This window comes from Tympanuchus pallidicinctus, unplaced genomic scaffold, assembly GCF_026119805.1.
Source record: "Tympanuchus pallidicinctus isolate F22 unplaced genomic scaffold, pur_lepc_1.0 scaffold16, whole genome shotgun sequence".
NCBI classification, from domain to species: domain Eukaryota; kingdom Metazoa; phylum Chordata; class Aves; order Galliformes; family Phasianidae; genus Tympanuchus; species Tympanuchus pallidicinctus.
In genome coordinates this window covers 6,792,521-6,817,652 of record NW_026294679.1, presented here as the reverse complement: position 1 = coordinate 6,817,652, position 25,132 = coordinate 6,792,521, and the positions used below count along the sequence as shown (strand labels likewise).

The 25,132-nt window shown below is 37.9% G+C and overlaps 1 protein-coding gene across 1 annotated transcript in view; it reads right to left on the bottom strand.

Moving 5' to 3' along the window:
• The window catches only part of GFRA1 (GDNF family receptor alpha 1), a 142,430-nt gene that overhangs the window by 26,071 nt on the left and 91,227 nt on the right, over positions 1 to 25,132 (bottom strand). Inside the window, exons 5-7 of the mRNA XM_052678083.1 lie at positions 13,793 to 13,902; positions 8,320 to 8,454; positions 5,539 to 5,717 (exon numbers count right to left, since the gene is read on the bottom strand). Of these exons, the coding sequence (XP_052534043.1) occupies positions 5,539 to 5,717; positions 8,320 to 8,454; positions 13,793 to 13,902 (424 nt within the window). The remainder of the gene's footprint in view (positions 1 to 5,538; positions 5,718 to 8,319; positions 8,455 to 13,792; positions 13,903 to 25,132) is intronic.

The window sequence follows — 25,132 nt, the reverse complement described above, 5'->3', positions numbered from 1 at the left end:
AACATAAAGCCCTGTCTATATGCCAAAAAGACTGAATGTTTGCTTCAGCTGGTGCACATCTGAGCAGTGCTGATTATGGCAACAGAGCTGTGCCCATTACTACCAGAAGAGAGTTTTGGCTACATATTACTTTACAAATCCTGACAGCTCCTGCAGCAGGGCCCTGTGCTTAACTGCAAAGCTCAGCCAAGGCTGGTATATGTGAACTATTTTCTGCTGACTGCTGACAGTGGATGCAATACTGTCACTCATATGATATATATAAGCCTATAGGGTATAATACTTGGCTACATCCTCAAACTGTTCCCCCGATGTTCAAAAGAGGCAAAGATTCTCTCTTAGAAATTCATCAGCTGTACTAATCAGATCTTGAACTTCAGCAGGATTTCAGCAAGCTTAAAATCATTCATCTTGTGTGGTCCTGAAATTATTTGGCAAAGACACTGCAGAACATAAGTGCAGTCTTGCTCCAGTGGGAGTAGTCTACATGATACACCATTAGCACATATGTAAGCCTATGTTCACTGCAAAGCAGCCTTTTGCTGTTGAGATACACTGCATGTACAGCAATGCCAGCAATGCAAGTGGATTGCTGGCCACTTTCACAATGATGAATATCCAAACAAGCATACAGAGAAACAAGAACTGAGCCTCTCTTGTAGTGACCTGACCTTCCTGGGTTCTGTCCAAAAGGTACAGGAATCATGAAGTAAAAGAATACAGTGTCAAGGAACTGTACGCTTCTAAGAGCACATTTTTGAGGACCCCATTCAAAATGCTGCTCAAGAAAATAAGGATTAACTTTGTTGACATCAATGTGAATGGACAAAGCTGCCTCTGTTTTAGTGAAACAGAATTTTGTTTAGTGCTGTCCAGATTAGAAGGATGCAACAATTAAACATGAAACTAAACTACCCCTAGCTGCCAGATTTTAATCTGAACATGTAAAGCATGAAAGACTCCTTTAGGTACAGCAGAATTGCCTCTGAAGCAAATTAAAGATGCTGCTTTTTCAGAAGAAAAGCTGCCAATAGGTGTTCTGTAAATCACTTTTACCAGCAAGCTGACCCCATTATGTCAGCTAATCCTGGAAACACAGGAAGTAAATTTAAATCTTTTCATATGAAACATTTAGTCAATATTCTATTTTTTTTTCCAATTTGTTCTGGCACAGCAATGGGAGTTTTATATTCTCATCCATCTTTTGCTCCAGACTGGAACTTTCTGTGCAGCTGCAATGTCTGGAGGTCCAAGTACAACGTCTCCCAGGGAAAAGGATAGGCAGGGCATTTGAAAGGACAGCACTTGCTTTTCCACAAAATGAAAAGAAGCTGAATGATCACAGGTGGTGTGGAGGGACCATAGAAAAGAGGGTACCAGCCATATGGACAAGCTGAGACTGGTGTGCACAGGGGATAAATGAAATTCATTTTGTCTATATTTCAGAGTACCATCTTGACAGTTGTACTATTCCCTAATCAACTAAACTGTACATGCTGCCCATGATCCCTGTTTATGCTCACCTACTACCCATCATCATCACACGAAGCTCCACACCTACTGAGTCTTGATCCTCAGCACTACATGGAAGCTTTTAACCCTCTCCCAACACCTACACAATGCCTGTAATAATAATAATATGTGGCAAACAGAAAGCTACATTAGATAGTTGTAGACAGTATTTCAAAAACCAGATTAGCAGGCACAGGGGTGAAGATCTGCAAAACCTAGACCTACAAGCTAAAAGGACAGTCATCTCCAGTCTCAGTCATGTTTAACTTCTGCTTTCCTCAGAGAACTGTGGATTCTGTCACTTGCTTTTGTCCTAAAGGCTTGCCATAATAGATTCTTCTCCAAGTCCCAAGTTTATGTGGAATTGTGAGAAATCTATGGACAGCATGCAACACCACACTGTTATAAACACTCCCCAATCATACAACAAATCCACAAAATTTGCTTATAAGTACCTACATTTTTCCTCTTTTCCTCTGTTTCCCTGCAAAATATTTGAGGTTTTAAAATCCTACCTCCTAAATCTGGAAATCTCCTGCTGAGAATAAAAGGACATTGACATGCTGGACTCAACCGAAAAATATTTGCCTTTAGTTTGAAGGGCCACATATCTCAGTTATATGTTCCACAGCTCACAGTTAATCAAAACCACAAAAACCTTAAATTCCATCAGAATGCTGAGCCAAGGTTACCTAGATCAGGACATTTGTAATAAACATGAGAAAACAAAGTATATTGCCTTTGTGTAGGGAGTTGATGCAGAAAATTAGAATGAAATGTACTCAGCCACTTTGATTTCTTACATTTTTAGTCATGTGCAAAATGTTCATTCAAATATTATAGCAAAGTCAGTATGAAATCCTTAATATTTTATTTATCTCTGATGACTGTAGTCTAATCTAGTCTCATCTATCATCTGAAGTATATTTTAGTATCATTTTTCATTTCCATGTATCTTTCCTAGATGCAGAAGCAGCATTTTTCTTGAAGAATACATGGAGTGAGTGCACATCCAAAGTAATTCTCTTGTCCTTTTCACATAATCCAACATGATGGTTCAAGCAGTGGTGGCAGAACATGAGAATGAATACCATAATCATTTTTTGACTGGCACATACCAGTTACGACCAAGAAAGAAGGACAAACAAATAAATACAGTCACTAAATAGTAAATATGAGAGTGCAGCTGCCTGAAAAAAGATAAAAAAATATGCTTGTGTAAGGACAACATCACTGGCCTTCATCTTCTGCCTTTCTGTTCACTTTGTAAAACTTCTATTCATTTTTAATGTAGTGCTGTAGACTCTGATAGGCATACAGCACCTCAGAAATAGCTGAATTTGGCATTTTGTATAAAGCTAGCCACTGCTTAATATTTGTATTTATAAAACTTTGCTGTAAGCCATGATTATAGAAAGACTCTTGATGAAGTTAAGCATCTTCCTGGAAAAGACAGTATGCCAATTTAACTCAGGGAGAGAAAAAAGTAATGCAGTGTACAAATCCATGCATATATAAACATATTATAAGCATATACCAAAAATCAACGTTTCTCTGCATCAGCTGGAAGTAAGAGAATATCAGTATAATGAACTGTAAATTCTTGTAGAAGTGGTACACTGAAACAAAGGACCATTTCTTGATTTTAAAGTCCAAACCTTCAGCACGTATTTGAAATAAATACTGACTTCAGATAAACAAAAAGTATCTCATACTTTCTTTAAGTACTTGCAGCCATCCCAGACTCCAAGTAGGCACGTGTGCAGGAGTACATGGCAGAATGACAAAACCATTAGTGAACTCTCGCTTTTCATACAACCATTCTGAACAAGTCAGGAAAAAATGTATAAAAATTGCTCAGCCAGTGACACATTTGGCAGACTGGGTTAATGCCCTGTATTTTACAACCTCAGGAGGTTAGTATTTGTTCATTTCTATGGCAATTTATACTAATCAATCACTTCCTGCTCTTTCCTCCCTTACTGTATGTATTTCTATGGCAATTTATACTAATCAATCACTTCCTGCTCTTTCTTCCTTTACAGCATTTTGAAATCCACTAACTAGGATACTCAGCCCTGTAGCATCTCAGCGATCACATCCTTATCCCCTCTCTGTCATTGTCTTTCCATACTTATGCTTCTAATTCTACTTTTCAGAATATTTAGGCTTTATTGCCTTTCTGAAATCTTTCTGCTCAGATGCTAAGTGTATAACAAAGCCCTTCAGATTCAGTAGCTTGAGTTCATGTTTTGAAAATACTACAAAGGCCTATTTTTTCATAGGAGGAGAGCCTTGGAATGAATACACTTTTCAAAGTGTGATATGAATGCTTTCAGTTCTTCTGTAAAATGTGAACTGAGGTTGAAGTCTCATGTGCAAAGTGGCACCACACCATCCAATAAACACAGGTTAAAAAAAAAAAAAAGTAGGCTTGTTTTGGCACTTTTTGCAAGTTACTTTAAAAAGATGCATTGAAATGTAAGAGCTTTGTTCTCCGTGGTTTAATTCTGACACAGAAGAGGCAGAAAAAGTTGTAACCTGAATGTTGTATTTCACAAGAATAAATCTATGTGATTCATGTAACTTCGGTGACCTTTGAGTACCAACATGTCTACAGCTTCTACAAAACGGCAGATCATTTCTTTAAAGGATGCTGTTTTCCTTAGAGACCTTTACTTCCATCCAGTGTATCAGGGGAACACTTGAAGCCACAGCACGGCTGTTAATAATCTCATGGGGAACATGGCCTCAAAATGCCAGACTAACATGAGTAAGGTAGGGAGGACAGGGAACAACTTTTGTTTTCAGAACTTTGGGACATCTGTTGAGGCTTGAAGAGCATTTGCAAATCAAACCAAAACCAGTGAGACTGTGATCGCTTGCCACTTCTTAAGCTCATTATTTATTGTGCATTTTGGGAGCATCTGGAGGCCTTACAATATAGGAAGCTGTACAAAAATTGAAGGAAAATGCAATCTCTATCTCAAAACTCCTTAATATAACATGAAGTGAATTAATAATACCTGAAGTCATTTTTGCTTTAGATGCTAGATATTCTGAGTTCCAGATTTAAAAGATTACAGTTCTTTTTAGCATATTTCATTTGGTGAAATGGCCTCTGCATAGAGGAATGTAGTGCCTACAACTATCTTCTGTTCATCAATAACTTACAAACCTTAACTAATAATGAATGTACAGATATGAAGAATCAAATTAAAACAGAAGCTCCTGAATTCAACACTATTTACTATTAATTCTGCATATTTGAGTCAGTAACGCCTCAAAAGAATGTTAATCTACCTTGCTTGTTATCTTATGCTGTTTCCTGCCCAGATTTTAGTTCTCTCCTGCCCAAATTTTTCACTTTCTAAGGGCTGCACACTCATCACTGCCTTGAGCAATTGATAAGCCTCTTTAAAATCCAGTGACACACCACGAATAGGCTAATTGAAACAACGAACAAAATGGCTGCAGCCACTGGCCAAAATCACATCACAACTTTGATCTCACTTTAGGAGGACACCTGATCCAAAACAGTTTGTATCTTTGCCCCATTTCTTCATCCCTCACACCTACTCAGACAAAAAAAAAAAAAAAGGAAGAGGCAAAAAATCCCCACCCATAAATTTACTGCTAGTAAGCTAATAAAGAAGTTTGGAAAAGACAGTATTTCATGACAGCTAACATTCAGAGTTCTCCCTGAGCTTGGTTTACTCAGGGGACTAATTTAAATATACTGGCAGGATTTAAGTGCACCACACTCATATCCAAATCTGTGCTACCAAATTAACTACTACTACCCTTTCTTTCTGTAACAGGGAGGCAAAAAGTCCATTCTGAAATCTGAGCATTTCTTATTTAAAACAGTGTCTGATATTTTGTAGTGCATCCGGCTTGTAACTACAACATGGGAATAAACAAATACTCAACTGCGGGTTTGTATTCATGCAGCAGGACTTCACTGCACACAACTCCATGAACAACTTTCTTTCATGCACTGCAACGATTACAAGACTTTCTTACCTGCAGGTTTGCACATGCTGGTGAATCGTTGTGGGTGGGTATTTCATTGTTGGTGGTCTCTGAACCTATGTTTTTAAGTCTGGAAGCTGTTGTAGTTGTGGCCGTTGTGGTCTGTACCGGTAAAATCGGCTGCCACACATTCACATCAGTACCATTACCAAAAGCCTGAATTGCATTTTCTGTAAAAAGAAATTACAGGCGATTTTCTACTTCAAAACAATTGGAAGAAAGCAGAAACTGTTTATTATTTTTATTATTATTGATTACTCCATTAAAAAAAAAAAGGTGTACTTACAGAAACTCAATTTTTATTTTGAGAAATGTGTTTTAATTTTGAACATATAAGAAACATGAATTAAGAATCTGGAGCCACATAATCATCCAATGCAGCCTCTCCTGTGCAGTGCTCCCAGTCATTCTTGACAAAAGCCCTCGGTCTTACTATAATCGTATTTGTTACCAACAAAAGGCATCAAAAATTTACTTTTACAGTTTAAAATATACTTTGAATTTTATGTCTTAACTGAGGCAGGAGATGTAACATTACAAACTGAAACAATACAATACTGATTCACTTCTACAGCTTGTTGTATTAAAACTAATATGCTCATAACTAGAAAATGGCTTAACTAAGACAGTCTCTTCCTTACAGTTTTCAATCAAAATCTGCATAATTAGGTGAGGGAAGCATACTTAAACTAAAACTTCACAATATAAAAGTTAAAAAGCTTATCATGGTTTCATGGGATTAAAGAGTATGTTTATGGCAAGAGTAAATTGGTTGGGCTTTTTAATAAACAAATAGAAAAACAATTTTTAATCAGGTCTTTGGGGATTCAACACGGATTTAGGGATTTCTTATTTCAAATTCTTTGTATAAAAAATCAAACAAGTTCACTGGGGACTAATATGCGGAAGCTATTAATACTACTTCTCAGTGGTATTCCATCCCTTATAAAATAATTTACATTTAATTCTCATCTGAGAAAGATGTTTTTTATTCCAATATTAGTTCTCAGAACTCCAGTGCACATAGAAAAGATTTATAAAAGGCAATCAGTTGGCTTGATGCAGACACAGCTGTAGGACTGGAGTGAATTTTTCCTATTTTTACCTAAATAAGGCAATAGATAAGGCAATATTTTCCACACAGAAAGCTTCCCTAAGTGTCTGAATGACTTCTTAAATTAACAGTAACTCCTGTTAATTTGTTATCAGGCCCTTAGTGACGTTAACAATAAAAAATAAATACAACTTTTCCTCTTCTCTGTGAAGGGAAAAGACATTTTATTACACCCAAAAAACCTTTCTGTTTTCAAACTAGTAGCAAAAAAAAACCATGGAGTCTCCATGCCTAAAATTTTTGAAAGGAATCTGTAACACTGTAGAAATTAATAATCCTAAATTAATAAAATTTGATGTGCCAAGGTATATAGAAATGGCACCACCATTACGTATGAAGGAGGTCTTAGGCCATATTATTAACTTTTACACAACTACGGTTTGAATTTTCTTTATTTCCTGTAAGTAATTTTGAGTAATTCTTTTTTCCTTCCCAAGCTTAGTAAATAGTTTATCAAATAGCAAGTTGGGTAACTCACTTCTTGCATGCAAAGCTCCCCACAGCTTCACAGAAGTGCTGTCTACTGAAGAGCTACAAATTGAGATTTTCAGACCCTATCCTAAAGCACAAGACTGATCCCTTCGTTAGTAGGAATGCAAGCATATAGAATTGGATGGGACACTCTGAATCATCAAGTTCATTTGTTCCTTTTGCACAAAGAAACAGTGTATACTTCTTCTCATAATCTGATGAATAATTACTTTTAAAATGGGAGATTTTTTCCCCCTCAGAACTCCTACTGGAAGGCTGTTTTTTAACTTTAGTCTAATGGCTAAAAATTTTCCAATTCCAAGCCTAAATATGTATGGCCAACATCTCCCTATTTGCTTCATTGCCAACACTGTCCTTTACATTAAGTAATTCTTTTCTCCCCTTGTGCTTGCCGCTCTAATACAATTTCAGAGGACAAACATGTGTCCTTTCAACTTCTGCTCTGCCAGGCTAAGGGAGCCAAGTTCTTTTGGTCTCCTCATTTATCTGAAATTAAAACTCTGGTACACACTCCACATCATCCAATTATGCTGCTCCAGGCAGACAGGAAATTTGAAAAGAGAACCTGCCAAAATTGACTCCACTGAGCCATTCTGAAATTTATAACAGTCCCTAATTTGGGAGTGAGCAGGACTGAAAAAAAAATCAATAATTCAACAAAATCTTGAAAGGTACCATCCAGGCTTGTGTTAAAACCAGACATTTGAGAGCAAGTAACCTAAAACCCCAAAGCATAGCCACAAACTGCAAACACAATCCAATTTATACTTAACCTACAGCAGATCCTTCATAAATACACGCCGTTGTTTTTTTAACACAAAGTTCTTAAATTATACACAAGGCCCTGATCTGCTGTAATATCTTGCACAGATGCTCCCTGATTGCCAGGGTCCAAATACGTAAACATATTTCTACATGATACACTTCAGTTATTTGAACTTTTTTCCAACTGCTTCTTGCACTTACAATCTTGCCCATAAGCTGTAGTACCAGGAATATTTCTTTGCTGAAGTTTGTTCCATTCTAGCTCTTATGCCTACAGCAGAACCATGCTTACAGTGTGCAAAGAGATGGACTTCATGTATCACAACATACTCAAACAACAAAGGAACTCCACAAAAAAATGCTAAAGCTTCCTTAACGACATATTTTAATTTTGTACTTACTAAGGCATGTGTTGTCCTGGAAGAAGTTCAGAAATTTCCGGCATTCATCTATGTCATTACCACTGTTGCTGCAGTCACACCATGGGGCAACGCTGAGACTACTTGAGTCTATGTAGTTTGGTGTCATCACTGTGCCTATTAAAGAACAGAGGAGTAAAGTACTGTGAGAACCCTACATACTGAAATATTTTTCCCTTGGAAGAAGACTAACAACATTTTCTAAGCTATATAATCAGAATGCAGATCCATGGTAAGTCTATAAGTCTTCAGCTTCCGGACTTAAAGAGTTCCTGGCTCCCTTTGCTCACCAGTCCTGTGCCAGATTTCACACCCCTGGTTGTTTGAATGCAACCGGGATTGTAAAATGGTTCACACAGTAAAGACCCATTCCCTTCCTTCAAAAAGGTTTGTACTGCAACACCACAGAGAGCTGCATCAGCAGAACTGACAGGTGAAGAATTGTGGCACAGGGATGGAGAAGAAGGTGGGAGCCTCTTAAAAAGCTTTTGCTGCCAAATCAAATATGTGTAGATTTACACGCTAAATATCCAATCTTTTTCCTTGCTTATAGTTTCTATCATTTCCCCTCTGGCTGCAAATAATGGCTCACACTAGACATCCAGACCTGAGCTACCTCCCCAAGTCTGCAGTCATCCTGAGAAAACAGTTCTGAAAGTCACAAGCAAGGAGAATGATGGTCATGCTGAAAGCTAATACATCTTGAAGGAGTGGTAACCTCACGATGCTCCTGGGGGACCTGCCAGCAGAGTGGGCTACAGCAATGGACAAAGCAAAAACATAACCAACATGCATAAAAGGACACAGTAGATTCTTTATGGGTAATAAACTAAACAGGTTAACCACAGGTTAATTCCAACACTCTTACAAATCCTTGAATAAATGTTCTCATATTTTTATGTCAGCTCAAGGCTAGCAAGAATCACATGAAACCAAAGAATGTGTTATATGTCCTAAAAGTTATACAGGAAATATTCACCACTCATCTGGATAAGGCAACTGTTGTAAGATCAGCACTTATTCTTAACTACGAGTCTCACTGAAGACATCACCTCAGTATGTCAGGGATTTCAAATTTCCCTAAGGATTGGGAAGTCTGAATCTTTATTTTATTTTGTTTCACCAAACAGGAAAAATTAAATAAAATGGGGCTGGTGTTCCAGACTTGTACTGATTACAGCAGTTTCAGGAAACAAGTCCTTTGCTGTGCAATCTACAGATCTAGGACGGGCTATAAATCATGAGGACATGTGGTCACAGCTGCTCAAAACTGACATCAAAGAAGTCATTAAGACGATGTAATAGATGAAGGATAAATATTAGATACTTGATGTGTACACTTGCAGAAAAAATTTGGTCCACAGGTCCAGGGTCCAAAAGTCTGTAATAGCACACAGGAAATGGCTATCAAATACCAGGCTAAAAAAAGTAACATTAGAAATAACACAAATCACAGAACGACGTGAAATGGCCTTTCAGTCACTGGGCAGTGCTGGGAACTGAACAAATCAGCATGCAAACTAATTCATACATGATGTGGGAGACAAAGGAGAACAGACATTAAGAACTGGCCTGAGAAAGGCAGTAATGTACATGAAAATGAACACAGTGCAACTGCCAAGTCAGAAAAAGCATCTTTTGTTTTGTTTTGGGATGTCTTTAAATTAGAATGCAATCCTACGCCTTTATCTACTTCCAACTTTTAACAAAGAGTTGTGGTAATAATTGTTCAAACCGTACATGAGATTAACACATGAGTAAATACAACAGTACAAAACCTATTAAATGAAGGTGTATATTCAGTAAAACAGGCAAATATCATTTGCACCATTAAAATGAAAACTTGACAGTAGATAAATAAGAACAGGAATAACGTTATATTAAAATAGAACAAGTGAAAGTATCTACCTATTATTTGTTTGATGGTTCAGTACACTGTTTCAAGCCCTGAATGGGCTTGACATGATCTGAAAAGAAGTGAGAGAAAACAAAAAGCAAGAGGATTTTGCAAATGGAAAGAAAACAGTCGGCCTCAAAAAAAGGATAAGTAGCAAACGCTTAGTGAAGGGTTCAGAAAACAGAAAGGTACTGAGGAAGTAAAAAAGGTCACTGAGGAAAGACCTTTAATCATGAAGATTAATTAAATGGTCAAGACGGGCTAAAAGAGGAAGAGATATGAAACTATGATGAGGGTTGATGAATACTGGAAAGACAGGACGAGGAATGTGTATATGCAGCACACAAACTGTACATCCAGCAAAAACAGAGTGGCTGAAAGAGCAGCTAGTAGAAAATCAGTCTGTCATTTAAACCTGGGGGCAGATGTGAACCCAAGCGGATGATATGCTTGGTTTCCTGGGGTGGATTTTCTTTTTTCCCTGCAACGTGCGTGCCTTCCCTCCTCCTCTCTCCTCCAGCCGGCATCTTGGAAATTCTGCTGAAGGACACTAACAGATCAGAGAAACCACGGTGGTTGGCAGTAAAATAGGACATGCTTGGTTTAGCGTGCTCTCTGTATCAAATAGTTTTGTGACAGTCTCAGTTTTAGGGTTGTCTCAATTTTCTACGAAAAAGCAGAATTGACCTGAGCACAGCCAAGAGGTTTCTCAAATTGGGGCCAATTAAGGATGAGGAAATGGATGGTGGGTTCAGGAGCGGGGTGTGCAATTGAAGTTGCTTTGACTCACACGTGACACAATAAATCAAAACCAACAACAGGAGTTTGCCCAAGATCAGTGGAGGGCATGTAATGCAGTAATTGCTAATATTTTAGTAATAAGAATGTTATCAGACCTCCTTTTGCATGTTGGGGGCAGAAAGTATCTTAGCAAATGACAGAAATCAGTTGGCCACAATCTAAAGACAATGTACTAGATTCAGAAGCAAGCATCCACTCCTGCAGCTCCAGCTTATTCGTACAAACTCCCACAGAATTCCAGAGAACAATGGAGAAATGAAATGGATTTTGCTGAAAATTGGTGAAAACGTGTCAGAAAATGAATGCTTGAAGTCAGCAGTTAGAGCAGTATTCAACTGACGCTGAAGCACAGACAAGTCCAGATGGTTTAACTAGGCTGTAAGCAAAGCACTGAATTTCAAACATGGCTATCAATGGTAATGAGAAGACGGTTGGACTAGATAATCTTATAGGTCATTTCCAACCTTTCCAACCTAGATTCTACGATTCTATCTTCAGTCTAATTTTGCATTTAATTTTCATCTTTTTTCCTTTATATTCTGTAATTCTTTAAAAATATTAATTTATCTTAATTACCGTAACAAGAAATCTGAGGTGACTCACTGAAGTTTTCCAAGTTGCTGTGAAATATACATAGCTTTAAGACTATATATGACACACTGATGCAAACCATAAAGCACCCTATATGGACTAACTTCCATACAACTGGTAAAGCTGCTCACAAAAACATTGTGCCTGACTCTTCACGCTTAAGTCATTTATTTCAAGGCAGAATTGCACTAAGTTCAGTGAAGTTAACTGATGTACATCCATGTATGTGGCAACAGAATCACATCCACTGTATCTTCCATAGAGAATCCTAATTTTCCTGAACAAAATCTGCAGAGGCACAATTTTTAGTACATCTAATGAAATAGCTAAATTTAAAAATATTAAATCATAATGAATAGCATTTTATCTTAATTAAAACACCTGGACATCCTGGAACTCTAATACATTAATGAATTTGCAACAGCTTCTTACCCAGGGCCTCTCTATCCGCAGATAGGAGAAACAGTGTACCTCTGATTTTGATCTCAGATACCTTCTTAAACATTTGATAGTTTTCATGTAATTTAATCCACTTTTATAGCAGAAGCAGGAATTCACTGCTTCAGTATGTGCTTTGGTATATTTGGTTTATCAGAATTACTTCTGAGAAGTAAAAACTTTTGTAACAGCCAGTTCTCGTCTATTTGCTTGTATTTGTATCCATTTGCTTGTATCTAGAGGCTGACAAAATTTAAAAAAAAAAAAAAGAAGAGGAAAAATGTTTATTTTTCTCTTTGAAAATCAGATCTCCTTTTGATTTCATTTCCTCAGGGATCCATTCCACGTTTTCCCTGTTTGACAGTGTTTTGCAGCACAGTCATCAACAGTAACACAAAAACACCTTTCTGTATGAACTGGGCCATCTCTGAGCTTAAGCTGAAATATGGATCCAACAAAACTGTCAGCAAGATTCAGTAGGTCCAGCAAGAACTTCTTGGCAGCTCTTACCCAGAAGTATCTATTAGTAACAGTTACTCTTTGCCAGCAGCTAGATTTCTTAATCTCAATGACTGGATCGGATTTCAAAGCTATTCAATCCTATATTTTAGAGTCAAATGACATTCTGTCATAACTGTTCATATGCTGTAGCCTTTGCATACTGTCTTTATCTCTTAAGACACACAGGCATGTCCTCCAAAATTATGGCGTTTTATTTTACCAGCTGCCCTATGGACTTACCTCACTTGCTCAATGTTAAGAGTTTTAGGAAGGGTAACAAGTCAGCGAACATCGCTTTCAGTCATTTTTCAGCAACATCCACCCTATTTCCGATTTTTTATTTTTTATTTCAGATATTATTTCAAAAGAGATTTATTTAACAGCGGAATCTGCTGCAGGGCCTCAGCTGGGACCTTCACGCCCAACAGAAGTGGCTATTACTGCATTGCAGCAGGTGCAGGCTGTAAGCTTAAAAGAATCTTATCTGGTGCCCTTTAAAAAATCTGTTTGTTTCGGAGTTTTGACATTCACTTATTCTTTATTGCCCAACCATGGTATTTCTGTAAGTTCACCTTCCTGATACAATTCAGGAATCAAATACTGCATGCAGGGTATGGAATCTGACTCACATATAGGCATCCTGTTTTCAGTTGGGAAATTGACAGTAAGCAAACAGATAATGTTGGAGGAGAAGTGTTTGGAAGATAAATTTGGTCGCAATTCCTCTCCGTTGACTAGCGCCTCAGAAAACCCTTAGAGCACAGAGGAGGAGATTGTGGAAAAAATAGCAGCTGCAAGTGAAAGAAGGCTGGGTAGGTCTTTTATCACATTCCTCAAACGTCCAAATGTCTTGTTTCTAAAGACTAAGAGGTATTTTACTCAATCTTGAGGTGAGAGCTGCAAAAACAACCAAGCTGTAGTTTTTTCCTGCTCTTTTTAGCTTCTTACTTGATGGTCCTGCCCAAAATCAACCATCATTTTACTTTGTAACCTTAATTTATACTTGTTTATATCAAACTCAAGCACATTATTCTCTATCTTCAATCTCCTTGGAATGTACAAATTTACCCCAGGGATCCCTGTAAGGTAAAACAAGACCAACAGATTTAGTTGAGAATTTTGCCTAGAATCAACAGTACTACTGTTTTTGCTTCATAAGGGTCTTCAAAATATCCTTTGGGTAGATTTTTTGATGAAGCAAGCCCCCACCGCTCCCTGCACTCTTACCAATAAGCCCCGAGTAAGCGAGGAGGCAGTCAGCGTAGTTCTCCTTCAGACAGCTACTAACAGAGCGTGACTCAGGCTGGCAGTTTGTGAAAAAATCTGCAAGGCGAGATCTGTAACATGAAGAAAAAGCATATCTTTAAAAATCAAGCCTGCAGGCATTCTTACCTTTTGCAGTCTTTTCACTTCTCAACAGCACTTAGTATTTTTTAACTTAAATATACATTGGACACATTTCAATTGATGGGGGTCTTTTACCAGAATCCATTTCTGAAGCAAGAACAAAAGAAGTATAAGAAAACAGCAAAAAGAGACAAAATGACAGGGAAATGCATGCCCTTTACTAAAAGAAATACTCTGCATTTTTGTGGGAAAGGAAAAAGGAAAAAGGAGAAAAAGGAAAAAGGAAAAAGGAAAAAGGAAAAAGGAAAAAGGAAAAAGGAAAAAGGAAAAAGGAAAAAGGAAAAAGGAAAAAGGAAAAAGGAAAAAGGAAAAAGGAAAAAGAAGAAAAAAGAAGAAAAAAGAAGAAAAAAGAAGAAAAAAGAAGAAAAAAGAAGAAAAAAGAAGAAAAAAGAAGAAAAAAGAAGAAAAAAGAAGAAAAAAGAAGAAAAAAGAAGAAAAAAGAAGAAAAAAGAAGAAAAAAGAAGAAAAAGAAGAAAAAAGAAGAAAAAAGAAAAAAACAGAGACGTTTTATCACGAGTGGTCATTTTGCCTGGACCTTAACTCCAGAATCTGTTTCTGTGTAGGAATAGAACACAATTTTGCTGGTTTTCTGATTACGCAAAACTGTATGATCATGCTTCCAGAGCCCTTTTACTCCATTACCTGAGGCAGAACCTGCTTTAGTACTGCTCTGAGTTTCCAGGGAATGGGTTTACCCCTGCTCTGCACTGGCCTGGAGAACCAGCTGGCAGAATTGGTGTTGCAGGCAGATCCAGATGGCACGATCTGCACAGCCCCCTGGAGCAATGGTACTGAGAATCTATTTGTTCTTGTAAAATGTGCATTTATCCGAAGTCTACAGCACTGAGCCCTGGGCTCAGAAGAAGGGATTGTGTGCTCTGCATTCAGTTCTGCTTCAGCGTTATCTTCCTTTACCTCAGTTACCCCATTTCCAAGAGGGGGAGAGCACTGCTTACATATGGAAAGTGCTTCAAGTCAGGGGCTGAACCTATGCCACAATTAACAAGTTATTACAACTTTGGAAATCAATAGAAAAGTTCCTAACATCCAAAACCAGTTCTGTTTATTTGTACTTTAAAGGCTACACAACACTCCCATCCAGGCCTGTAAAATTTGAGAGGCTTCACTGAGCTAGGGCAAGGTGCATAATGTACAGTCTCTCTTTTGTCCATCGCAACTTGCTCTCCTCAGCTGTGCTGATGCTTGTAAGCCTCTTGGAGCAGCGACTTTTGTTAGTTTATGAAGTCATTTAGACTTTTGACTCCACAAACAAAATGATTTCACCTCCTTGCTTTGATTTTCTCCTCTGCGAAAAGGAATGAAAGCGTTCTCTTGCTTAAAACAACTCAGAGTGATGCTTCAGGATAAGGCGTTTAATCTTTGCAAAACCTTTCAAAATCAGGGTAGTATCACAAAAGCATTTCCAGCTCTGCTCCAGCATTACGTAGATTTGTAATAGTAATGGTCTTTTTCAGTTTTGCAGCAAAAAAACAAAAGTTAGCAGAAACAAGTTGTTTGCACAGATTTACTGTCTTTCTTGATGTGCTCCAGAGACTAATTATCTTAGTTTGCTTTATTGTTTTACCTATCTCAGAATGTGAAGAGATGTACATCATTAACTGGCCTGAAAATAGTGATGGGCAAACTTCAAAAGGTTCACAGGCTTAGTTTGAGAAGCATCCTATAAATAGACTGTATGCAAACTGTACCTGAACTCATCTGAGCTATTCTCATGACCTCTTTTTAGATCCATACCTACCAACAGCAGCAAAACCATAGTTACCTTCAAACCATACCAATCTGTAAGTTTTTTACTCTCTCCCTTCACTTATTTAACCACTTAGCCTTATGATAGACATCTGTACCCAGCAGCCTTTAAATGCAAGTTCTCTGCATGTCTTTCAAGATGCCTTGTAAGTATACATTATAATTTCCCCAAAGTCTCAGTTTTGCTGGTGAGTATTTACTATACTTGACAGGGAACAGGCTGAGAAGAAATGGATTACAAGGGATGGGAAGAGTTAAGTAACACCTTACATAGAGTTTAGGCAAGAAACCCTAAGTCATTGTGATGACTTCGTCTCTCAGTCAATACATACAGCTGGGATCCAGTCTTCTGAGCAACTGGGAACAAAGATGGCCAACAGTTCCTAAAGGTTTTATAAATTCTACTGATAGCTTCTGTTTTATGACAGAAAACAGCATATTAGATCTATCTAGCATGAAAAACCTTTGCCGCCGTGGAAGGAGCAAGTCTGCTGTATGTCCTGTATTTCTATATTTTTAAAACAAAGTAGCTCCTAGAAATTTAAATTTCAGTATTTATGTAACTCCAACTAAGTGATTTTGGAACTGAAATTACATGGTCAGCATCTTGAAAATCTTGAAAACACTTATTGTAATCATTTCATCATTTTTAATTGTCTAATTCTCCCCTAGATTATTAGGAGCACTGGTCCAGAGATCATTTATTAAACTCCTCTTCCCCAAATGTTTTTAAGTTCTGATAAATACGAAATAACACCGGTCATTTACTACTCAATCTGCCCAAAGGATATATTTGTTGTAGCAAACCCTGAAGGAGGCTAAAAATTGCTCTGCTGATCCCTTTGCATACAGTTTGATTTCTATGTTCATTTCTGAAGACCTTTTGTGGTCATAAAAGGTAATGATCTGACAATGTTGCACATTTAATATGCCAAATATAGTTCAGAAAGCTCTGGTCCAAGCATTACTGGACACTGTCACACACCTCCCCTCTGGTGAGTCATCCAAACTTCATACTACCAAAGTACTTACTCTCCCTCTTGAGCTGTTAGCTACACCTGATATTCAAATGGATTCATTTCTACTGGAGATAAAGCTAAGGTCAGCAAATAAAAATAGAGACAGACAGCCATCTATCATTAAGTATCTCCATCAGTAAAGACGTGCTGATTAACACTCACTGAAAATCCAGCCTAAGATATTTCCAGGAGAGGGGCACTGATGGAAGTGCTCATTAGTAATACCAAAACAGTGGTACTGCCATTTACTTAGAGAGAGAAATTAGCCTAATTAGAAGTATCAAAATCATTTATTATAAAGTAACGCACAGGATATAAAAAAGCATTTGGATAAAAGAGACAATCCTTTTAGGCATGCTAATAGGAAGCATTCAGATGATAGAAGCCCTATTCAAAATTGCAGTTTGTATTAACTTTGTGTTCTTTCAGCAAGAAGCAACTTGTGGATAAAGTGCCTAACCCCCAAATGAGCCATTTGGTCAACTAGAAGACAAACTCAGGTGGAAGTATGTGTGCCTTCCAGTGTCCATGGTTTCACACGTGCAATGGACATACATGTACCTATTTACTAGGTGGCTGGATAAAAAGACAGGCAGTTTTTATATGGTATATATTATGCAGCAGGGCCGCATCAAAAAGGAACAATTTCTTTCTCCATGTAAGAATCACAAATCCTCTTTGCACTGAGCAGCATTAATGATTTTTCCCTTCCCTTGTGTGAAAAAAGAATCACAACAAACTGAACAAACTGAAAAGCACCACCCAGAAATCTCCTTCCTAGGAAAAAAATACTTCTCTTTGTAGAGAAAAAAAAAAAAGAAATTAAATGAGTTCTAACTTAGCCCTGGAAAATCTCCTCAAAGTGAACAGCAGATCTTCTGGAAAGCTTACTTTAAATAGTTTGCATACTGGTAACAAAAAATAAGAATAATCCTATTGGCAAATTCAAAGAAAATCTGCTCAAACAACAAACATTCCCTCTGCAGAGAGAAAAAAATCTCAAACCTGCTATTCTCTAAGGCTTTGTATTAGCGCCAGTAAAAGCATTTGTAACAGTTAGGAATACAAAGAAAACAAAGTTAATTTGCTTTCCTTATGATACTAGTTCTTCAAGCACTCAGAAGAGTAAATCAAAACTTTCGAATTTTGCTTATAAATAAGGTTTACTAATAGCAGTATTGAGTCTAATCTGCATAAAATGTTTGAGAAAATTTAATTTTATATTAGGACAGCTTGTTGCATAGACAACATTGATAAATTTAGTAAAAATCTAATTCTGAAGGTTTCACAGAAGTTCTTTGATATTCTGAAATACACTTTGATATTCATCAATTCTTGTTCTTTAAAGTTCACCAACTCAACCTCAGTGTTGGCTGCACAGAAATGCAGGTTGCAATATATGAAAGTACAGCCTAAATTATGATGTTGCAGGCAGTATGTACCTTCAATTGCTCACTGGCAAAGGCTGAATGACAAAAGAGAGAAATCTCTCTCAGCTTTGCCATTATAGTGGTGATCTTCAGCCTAAGAAGGATGCTGGATCTGGATCTCCTGCTGACCACACTCACATGCACTGTCATTTCCAACTTCTTTCACTGACTGTGAAAACAGGCAGTGAGGGCTACCGTCCTCTGCGTTCATCTCAGTGACGTCAGCGAAGGCTGAACATACTCACTACCACATCTCTTTACATTGCTGTTTGTGTTTAAGCAACTATTTATGGTTCAACAGCAGTACCATAAAGGGTACGTAAATGCCAAAGCTGAATGACTGTAGTGACTAAGCTAATTAGTTAAAGCTGCTCTAGCGTCTAGACACCATTTGGTAGATGTAGTGCAGTCACGTAAGAGAAGTGCTGCATCGATATTCAAAGAAGAAAAGAAATACAAATCTGACACTGAAAAATTTCAGACTAAGTCAATGAATATGTGTCATGGTGATAAATGACACCATTATAGGAAGAAAAAAAAAGAAAACAAGCCAGAATACTTGTTATACTTGTTCTTCTTTAGCAAGGGTCAAATGCAGCATCTAGCTCCATACCTACAAATAGCTCCTGTATAGCTGAGGTGGTGCTATGCCTGTAACAGGGGCAAGAGGGCTTGGTATGTGTCAAAACTAATGGGTTCTTTGTTGGAGGAGTTTTTCATTTTCGCTTTGTTTCATAAACACACAGTGAGTGGGCAGAAAGAAAAAAGTCAAAGGCTACATAAAAAACTCTATCAAGCAGTGAACTGAAAAGAGCCTCAAAGCAGCTCCATCACTACGGAGACAGTCCTCCCAGCACCTGGTGATTGAGAATTGACCAATCTTTGAAGATTTTTTTTCATCAAAGGTACTAGAACTGTATAATATATATATATATATCATAGCTCTTTAGTTATGGACACATACTACTGAGCATCTGTGAGCAACTACAAATTTTTGCAGTGACAGTGTCTGAGAGGGCAGTAACACCCCTGTCCACCGACGGCTCTCCCCCACCTGCCGGCAGCCCAAGGCCCCATTCCAGCCTGTTCCAGCTCCTCCAGGCCATCAGTCCCCTGCTTCAGTGACACTCAAGGTGCTGCCCTCCACTCCCACAGCCCTTCCTGCCTGAGGCCACACTGAGCTGAGCCATGTATGCCTGTCCTTGGCCAGTCCTTGTTCCCAGGTGCCAATGCCTCACTATGACTATGCCCTGTCGTACAACTTGGCATTTGTACCTTTTTTTTTTTTTTTTTTTTTTTTGAGATTAGAAAAAAGTGTTCTGAGCATCTTTACTCCTTTTTGAAGGGTAAAAAGAGTTAACATCAGACCTTTTGGCTCCCAGACCTGGATACCGAAAGCAGTTCCTCTCATATGAGCCAAATCAAATCTTTTGTAACTCTGGCAGAAACCACTGAAGGATCTTGGACACCACATATCAGCTACTAGCTGGAAGAAGCTGGCTTTTATCTGGTTTTGCTTCTGTCTCTTCATTTCAAATGGCTTGAAGCCTAAGCCCACGCAAATATTTGATTCTGGATTTCTTTTATCTTTGTAAATTGCGTTGTTTATCTGGAAGTAAAACGCAGACACTCCTCAATTACATAAAAGCAGCCGATTCAGGTTGTGGGATATCTGGATACAGAAGCAAAGAGCAGAGACCACACAAGATTCATTCCAAGGCCTCTCAGCACCAAGAGGTGCTCACCATGCAGGGCATCAGGCACCAGGACCACTCCAGCAGAGCACTATTTTTCCAGCCCAACCAACTGCTGCCCCACCATGTCCAATGGCACCCATGTCAGGCAGGCTTTCTACCTACAGGACATTCAACATTCCAAGCAATGGAGAGCTGCCTGCTATAAAGCCAGTCATGTAAAATCCCAACATTTTCATCAATGCTAGCCCATATTTTAAAATTAACAATACACTGTATTCTTTCAATTTTTCTACTAACAAAGCTCACCTTTTTCTGATTAAAAATTGCTCTAACATGAACACACAGTAAGCTCTTGCTTTATTTTTGTATCGTATTCAAAGCATAATGAAGTCACACATTCTCCCTTAATGCTATCCTTTCCTCAAGCTATCTGCTAGGATCCCATTAGATTTTTCTACACAATGTCTGCTACAGCAAATCAAAAGACCTTACCAAAATACTGATCTCATAGTTTATCCATGTTAGTTAAAGCTTCTAAGTAACACAGGGTCATATGTTGAAGTATTTATAATTTAATATATTAGGTCTCCTCTGGGTTTAAGAAAAACGACTAAGCTCAAATGCAATTCTAAATAAGTGTGATTTATTTGCAATTGGGTAGAATAAATATTTTTTTTTTGCTTCTGACCTTCTGCGTAATAAAACCAATTTTGAAAAATATGGTGCGAACCCTGTGCACAAGGTAATGCAATAAAGAATTAGAACAGTGATTTTCTGATGCAGTGACACAAAACAGGATTTTCTCTTTCTGTTTGCAAAAAAAAAAGAAAAATTACCTCAGACCACATTTTAGAGGCCTGTTTGAGAGAACATCTGGAAAGCATTCCGCAGGAAATCAAACCTACATTAAATATGTTTTGTGGGGCTCTGTTTCCTTGCATCGACTTTAAGCATGCATAATGTGTTTCTGTCTTCTCAGCTGCAAAGAAAACACTTCTCTGAGCATCTTCTACAAAATTGTAGGCTGAACTGTCAGACCATGATTTCTGTCAGGGGACAGAAGATGTTAAGATTTCTATGTAGTTTATCTGTAACAAAGCTCTCCAATAACATGAACAAATCCCCTAGCTACTTTCAGAGTACTGAGAGTTTGTATATTTCCATTTTATTTCATTTCCTTTATTCTGTTTAATTTTAAGTTTCTAAATATAAATAGCTGTCATGTTTAAAGACGTCCAAGCCTCAGAGTCTCTCGATAGAATGTTACTCAGGAAAGAACTAGTCTGCTTCAGAGAGAGTTGCTCTCACTTCATTAGCTGGGCAGACAGGAGTGTCTTTGAATTACAGATTGAAAACATAAGAAAATTATTGCCGCACTCACAAAGTAAGCCAAAGAAACTAATGCCACTGCAAGTCTTCGAGTGTGCCACTGGATGCTGAGGTGTTTATTAACAGCTACAGCAAGAGTGGTTCCAAGTACCTGAGAAACACATTCATTACAATAATATTCTCTGTAACCACATGAATAAACTGTAATAGAATATGGCTCAAGCATGAAGCTATTGTAGAGTCTAGAAGCAGAAAAGGAGAAGAAAAAAAAAAAAGCTTCCCATAGAAGCATGTAGGTTCTCTGTTTACTAGAAATGTTCCTGTTGGCAAAAATATGATGCACTGAACATCAGGTCTCCTAAGGTTACACAAAGATTGTTTTTGCATGCCAACATCCCTTACTGGCACATCAGGATGTGCAGTGGCAGAATATCTCGGTGCCCCTTTGCCCCCTGAGTCATTCCTGACTAATGGAAAATGGGTGCATCCTTGCATTTGATTGTGCATAGTCTGAAGCCAATGTGGCTGAAACTCACCCTGAAGCTACGCTAAAAGCTGTTCTTAGCTCGGGAGTCAGACAACAAATATCAAATCAGAAGAACAGCATATAAAAGCAGATTAGAGTCTCTTTTGCGAGAAGCTTTTTGGCCGTGCACAAAACAGCCCCATCAAATGGAAAATCCCCAAGTTTTGGCAGAAGCAAACCAGTATGGCATTGATCTTACTCAACATGCTTTACTTGCTTTTAGAAGATATACAGATATCAAATGCTAGTAAAAAAATTACTGATTTATAGGATGAAGTTGAAAAACAAACAGCTTTTACCAGTTAAGGATGACATGGATGCCCTAAGAGTTTTTTTGTTTGTTTGCTTTTTGCCTCCACTGTCAAAAAACCTGAACATGGCCACTGAGGCTAAGAGAGCTGACAGCCTGTGACATATCCAGCTGCTAACAGAAGTTTCTCTGAAAGACAGTTTATGTTTTCAAGAATATTTTACAGAGCTGCATAATGCTATCTCCAGCATTACACAGTGTCTAATTAGAATACAGAGCAACTGGGAGGACACCAACTGGAGTTTGTGCTTGAAGTGGAGCAAAAGAAAATGAACAGAATATTTAAATCAGAGAAGTTTTAACTTAAAGAGTTAAGAGGTCCAAGTCAAATAGGATTTATAATATAAAAACTTCTTGCAATGATTTATAGTGTGTGCTTGAACAAATTTACTGTAAGCACAAATATGCAAATGTTATGGTATCTATTAATAATATCTTAGGCAAGGGTCACAGTCGCCTCACACAGAAAATCGGTATTCAACAGCAAACACACATCTGAAAACTTTCCCTGTGTTATTTGCTTTAAAGCCAGGAGATAATCAGTGTAGGAAACCACTACCTTCTGTGCTGAGAAGTCCTTGCAGATATTGGTACATTTACATACGGCTTCTACTTAACAGCAGTTAATCCACCAGTAGCACAGCAATGCTTAAAACAGAATGAAAGCAACGCAATTTCTATTCAGCAAACATTAAAATGCTAAAACTTGAAAATATGCATGCTGCTGTCACTTGTTCTGTTGAGAAACAAAGTTTTATTTTTAGTTCCAGTGCTTACATTATCTTGCAGCTATTTTAATAGATGAACTGCCACCAGAAATATTCTCTCGCTGGGGCCTGATGTAGAGTGATATAAATAACCTTTACAAAGTCCAGCATAATGGAATGGCAAAATCAGTTGACATTCTTTTAATTAGCACTGCCTGAAGATTTACCTACACAAAATAAGAATGCCCAAATTCACCCCAGGAATAAACCCACTGAAGTCACAGGTAAATGACTGGACAGAATATCTCTGTTATTCACATTAAACATACAGTAGCTTCTTGCCCATAGTACTTACATAGTTTAAGGTAAATGGGAAACACGTTGATTTATTAAAGTCAATGCTACTGCGTGATACGTATCTCCTTATTTTTCCTCTAAAACAGCAGGTTAGCCAAATGTGACAGAGCATATGTTTAAAGGGGATCAAAAGTGTCCTCCTCAACAGATTTAACACATCAGAGGGTGGAAGCTACTCATGCAAACCAGTGGATGCTGGACCACTCTCTAAAAAAATCTCTCAATTAACAATTCAGTGAACCAGTTGTGGCAGTGCTCTTATTGGAACCTCATCCGGCAAAGCAATTAAGAGCTTGCTTAACCGTAAAAACATGAGTTGCTCCAAATGTAGATTCTATTAAAGTTTAATATAAAATCTAATTTTCCTGGCTTTCAATATTTTTGACTAAACATGGGTAAAGCTGTTTCATTAACAAACATGATTTCATCTGTCCTACATGATAAAGAAACAAGAAGGCCCAATTCCCCCAGCTGTAACCCCCTTTCTGGATCACGCTTTTAATCTGTACTCTGTTTTTTATTGCATAGGCAGTTTTGCTTTCTCACTTAGAGTAAGGAAACAGATGAAGTGATACAGACATGAATGGCCATGTTTGGATGATACAAATACCCCCAGATTCTTAGAGCTATAGTATACTTGGTGGCTGTGAGTACTTTAACCCACTGAACTGTTTTTGCTAACAAGAGACTGACACAGAAAGTCACATATCTAAATATGGTCTAAGAGTGTAATCCGTTGTATTCATGTTTATTTTAAGATTGTTATATGGTCACACAGTTACTTTATTCCCTCTTTCACTTTTGTAACTCTGTAGACAAGTAATAATGAATTATCAGCAACACGATTACCTCTAATCCTTAAAAATAATCAGGAAGGAATAGCAGAACTTCAATGTCATGAGGGATATTGCCAAAGCTACGCCATGCAAAACATCAGGCAGCTGAACCAAAGAGCTCTGACAATGCTGAGGCATGGCTTCTGTTTTACAGATAACAGGCACAAAAGAATTACACTACCTTTCCGTGGTTACTGGGTTTCAGGAATGGCTGGAGGCTCTAGCTGGCTGCAGACATGCTGCTTGGAGCATCTCAAGTTTGCGTGCCAAAGGACCTCAGCGCAAAGATACCGTGTGCTTACTGCTTCTTAGAGCATAAAACCCCCTGTGCTTTAGGATTTCCTCCTCGCTGTTAAAGCATAAAGCGATGTGAAGGTTTGGTGCGAGAATACAACTGAGCTATTTTTCTAATTACTGTATCCTTGCTTGCATCTATGCTTCCGTTGGAAAAATGTCAATCATCCAGCAAACTCTTAATCTTCAGGACCTTCTTAAGCAGAACAGAGGGAGTATAAATGAGGACTGGCCAAGCAAATCTTGGCATCACAGAATGAGATCTATCTACACTTTAACAGTGACAAAGCAGCCTTGGTTTGCCGGGTGTTCTGATTTTAAGATTCCGAAGGGATTTATGGTTATGTTTTAAGGAGGAAGGGCACGATTCCTTCTGAGGTTTGCTCAGAGGGAAGAAACTTAAAATGACCTTTGTTTACTCAGTGCAGGGAAGGGAGATGAATACTGCATCTATTTTACTCTCTTAATGAAAGACATCAATGTGATGAATCACGTGAGCGAGTAGAAAGGAAGAAAATAATACAATATTCCAAGCTTTCCACTTCACTTTTCCTTGATTTGAAAGGTTTTTGCTTATTTTCCAGAGACTACATTTTTTTTTCCCCAGACTAGCATTTCCCACCCTACCCCAAACTCCAATACACGCTCATATGTCTTGCTGCCAAGCACACCAGATTCTGTCCCACCTCCCACTAGACCACATTGTCTGAATTTTCTGAAATGTGATAATTCCTCACTAATTCTTTTTTTGTTTTGTTTTCTGTAACTATGGTACCTCCAGCAATACATACATATACATATATATACATAAATATATACACACGTACATGCATATATAGATGCATATATATATATATATATGCATATATATGCAAATATATATATATA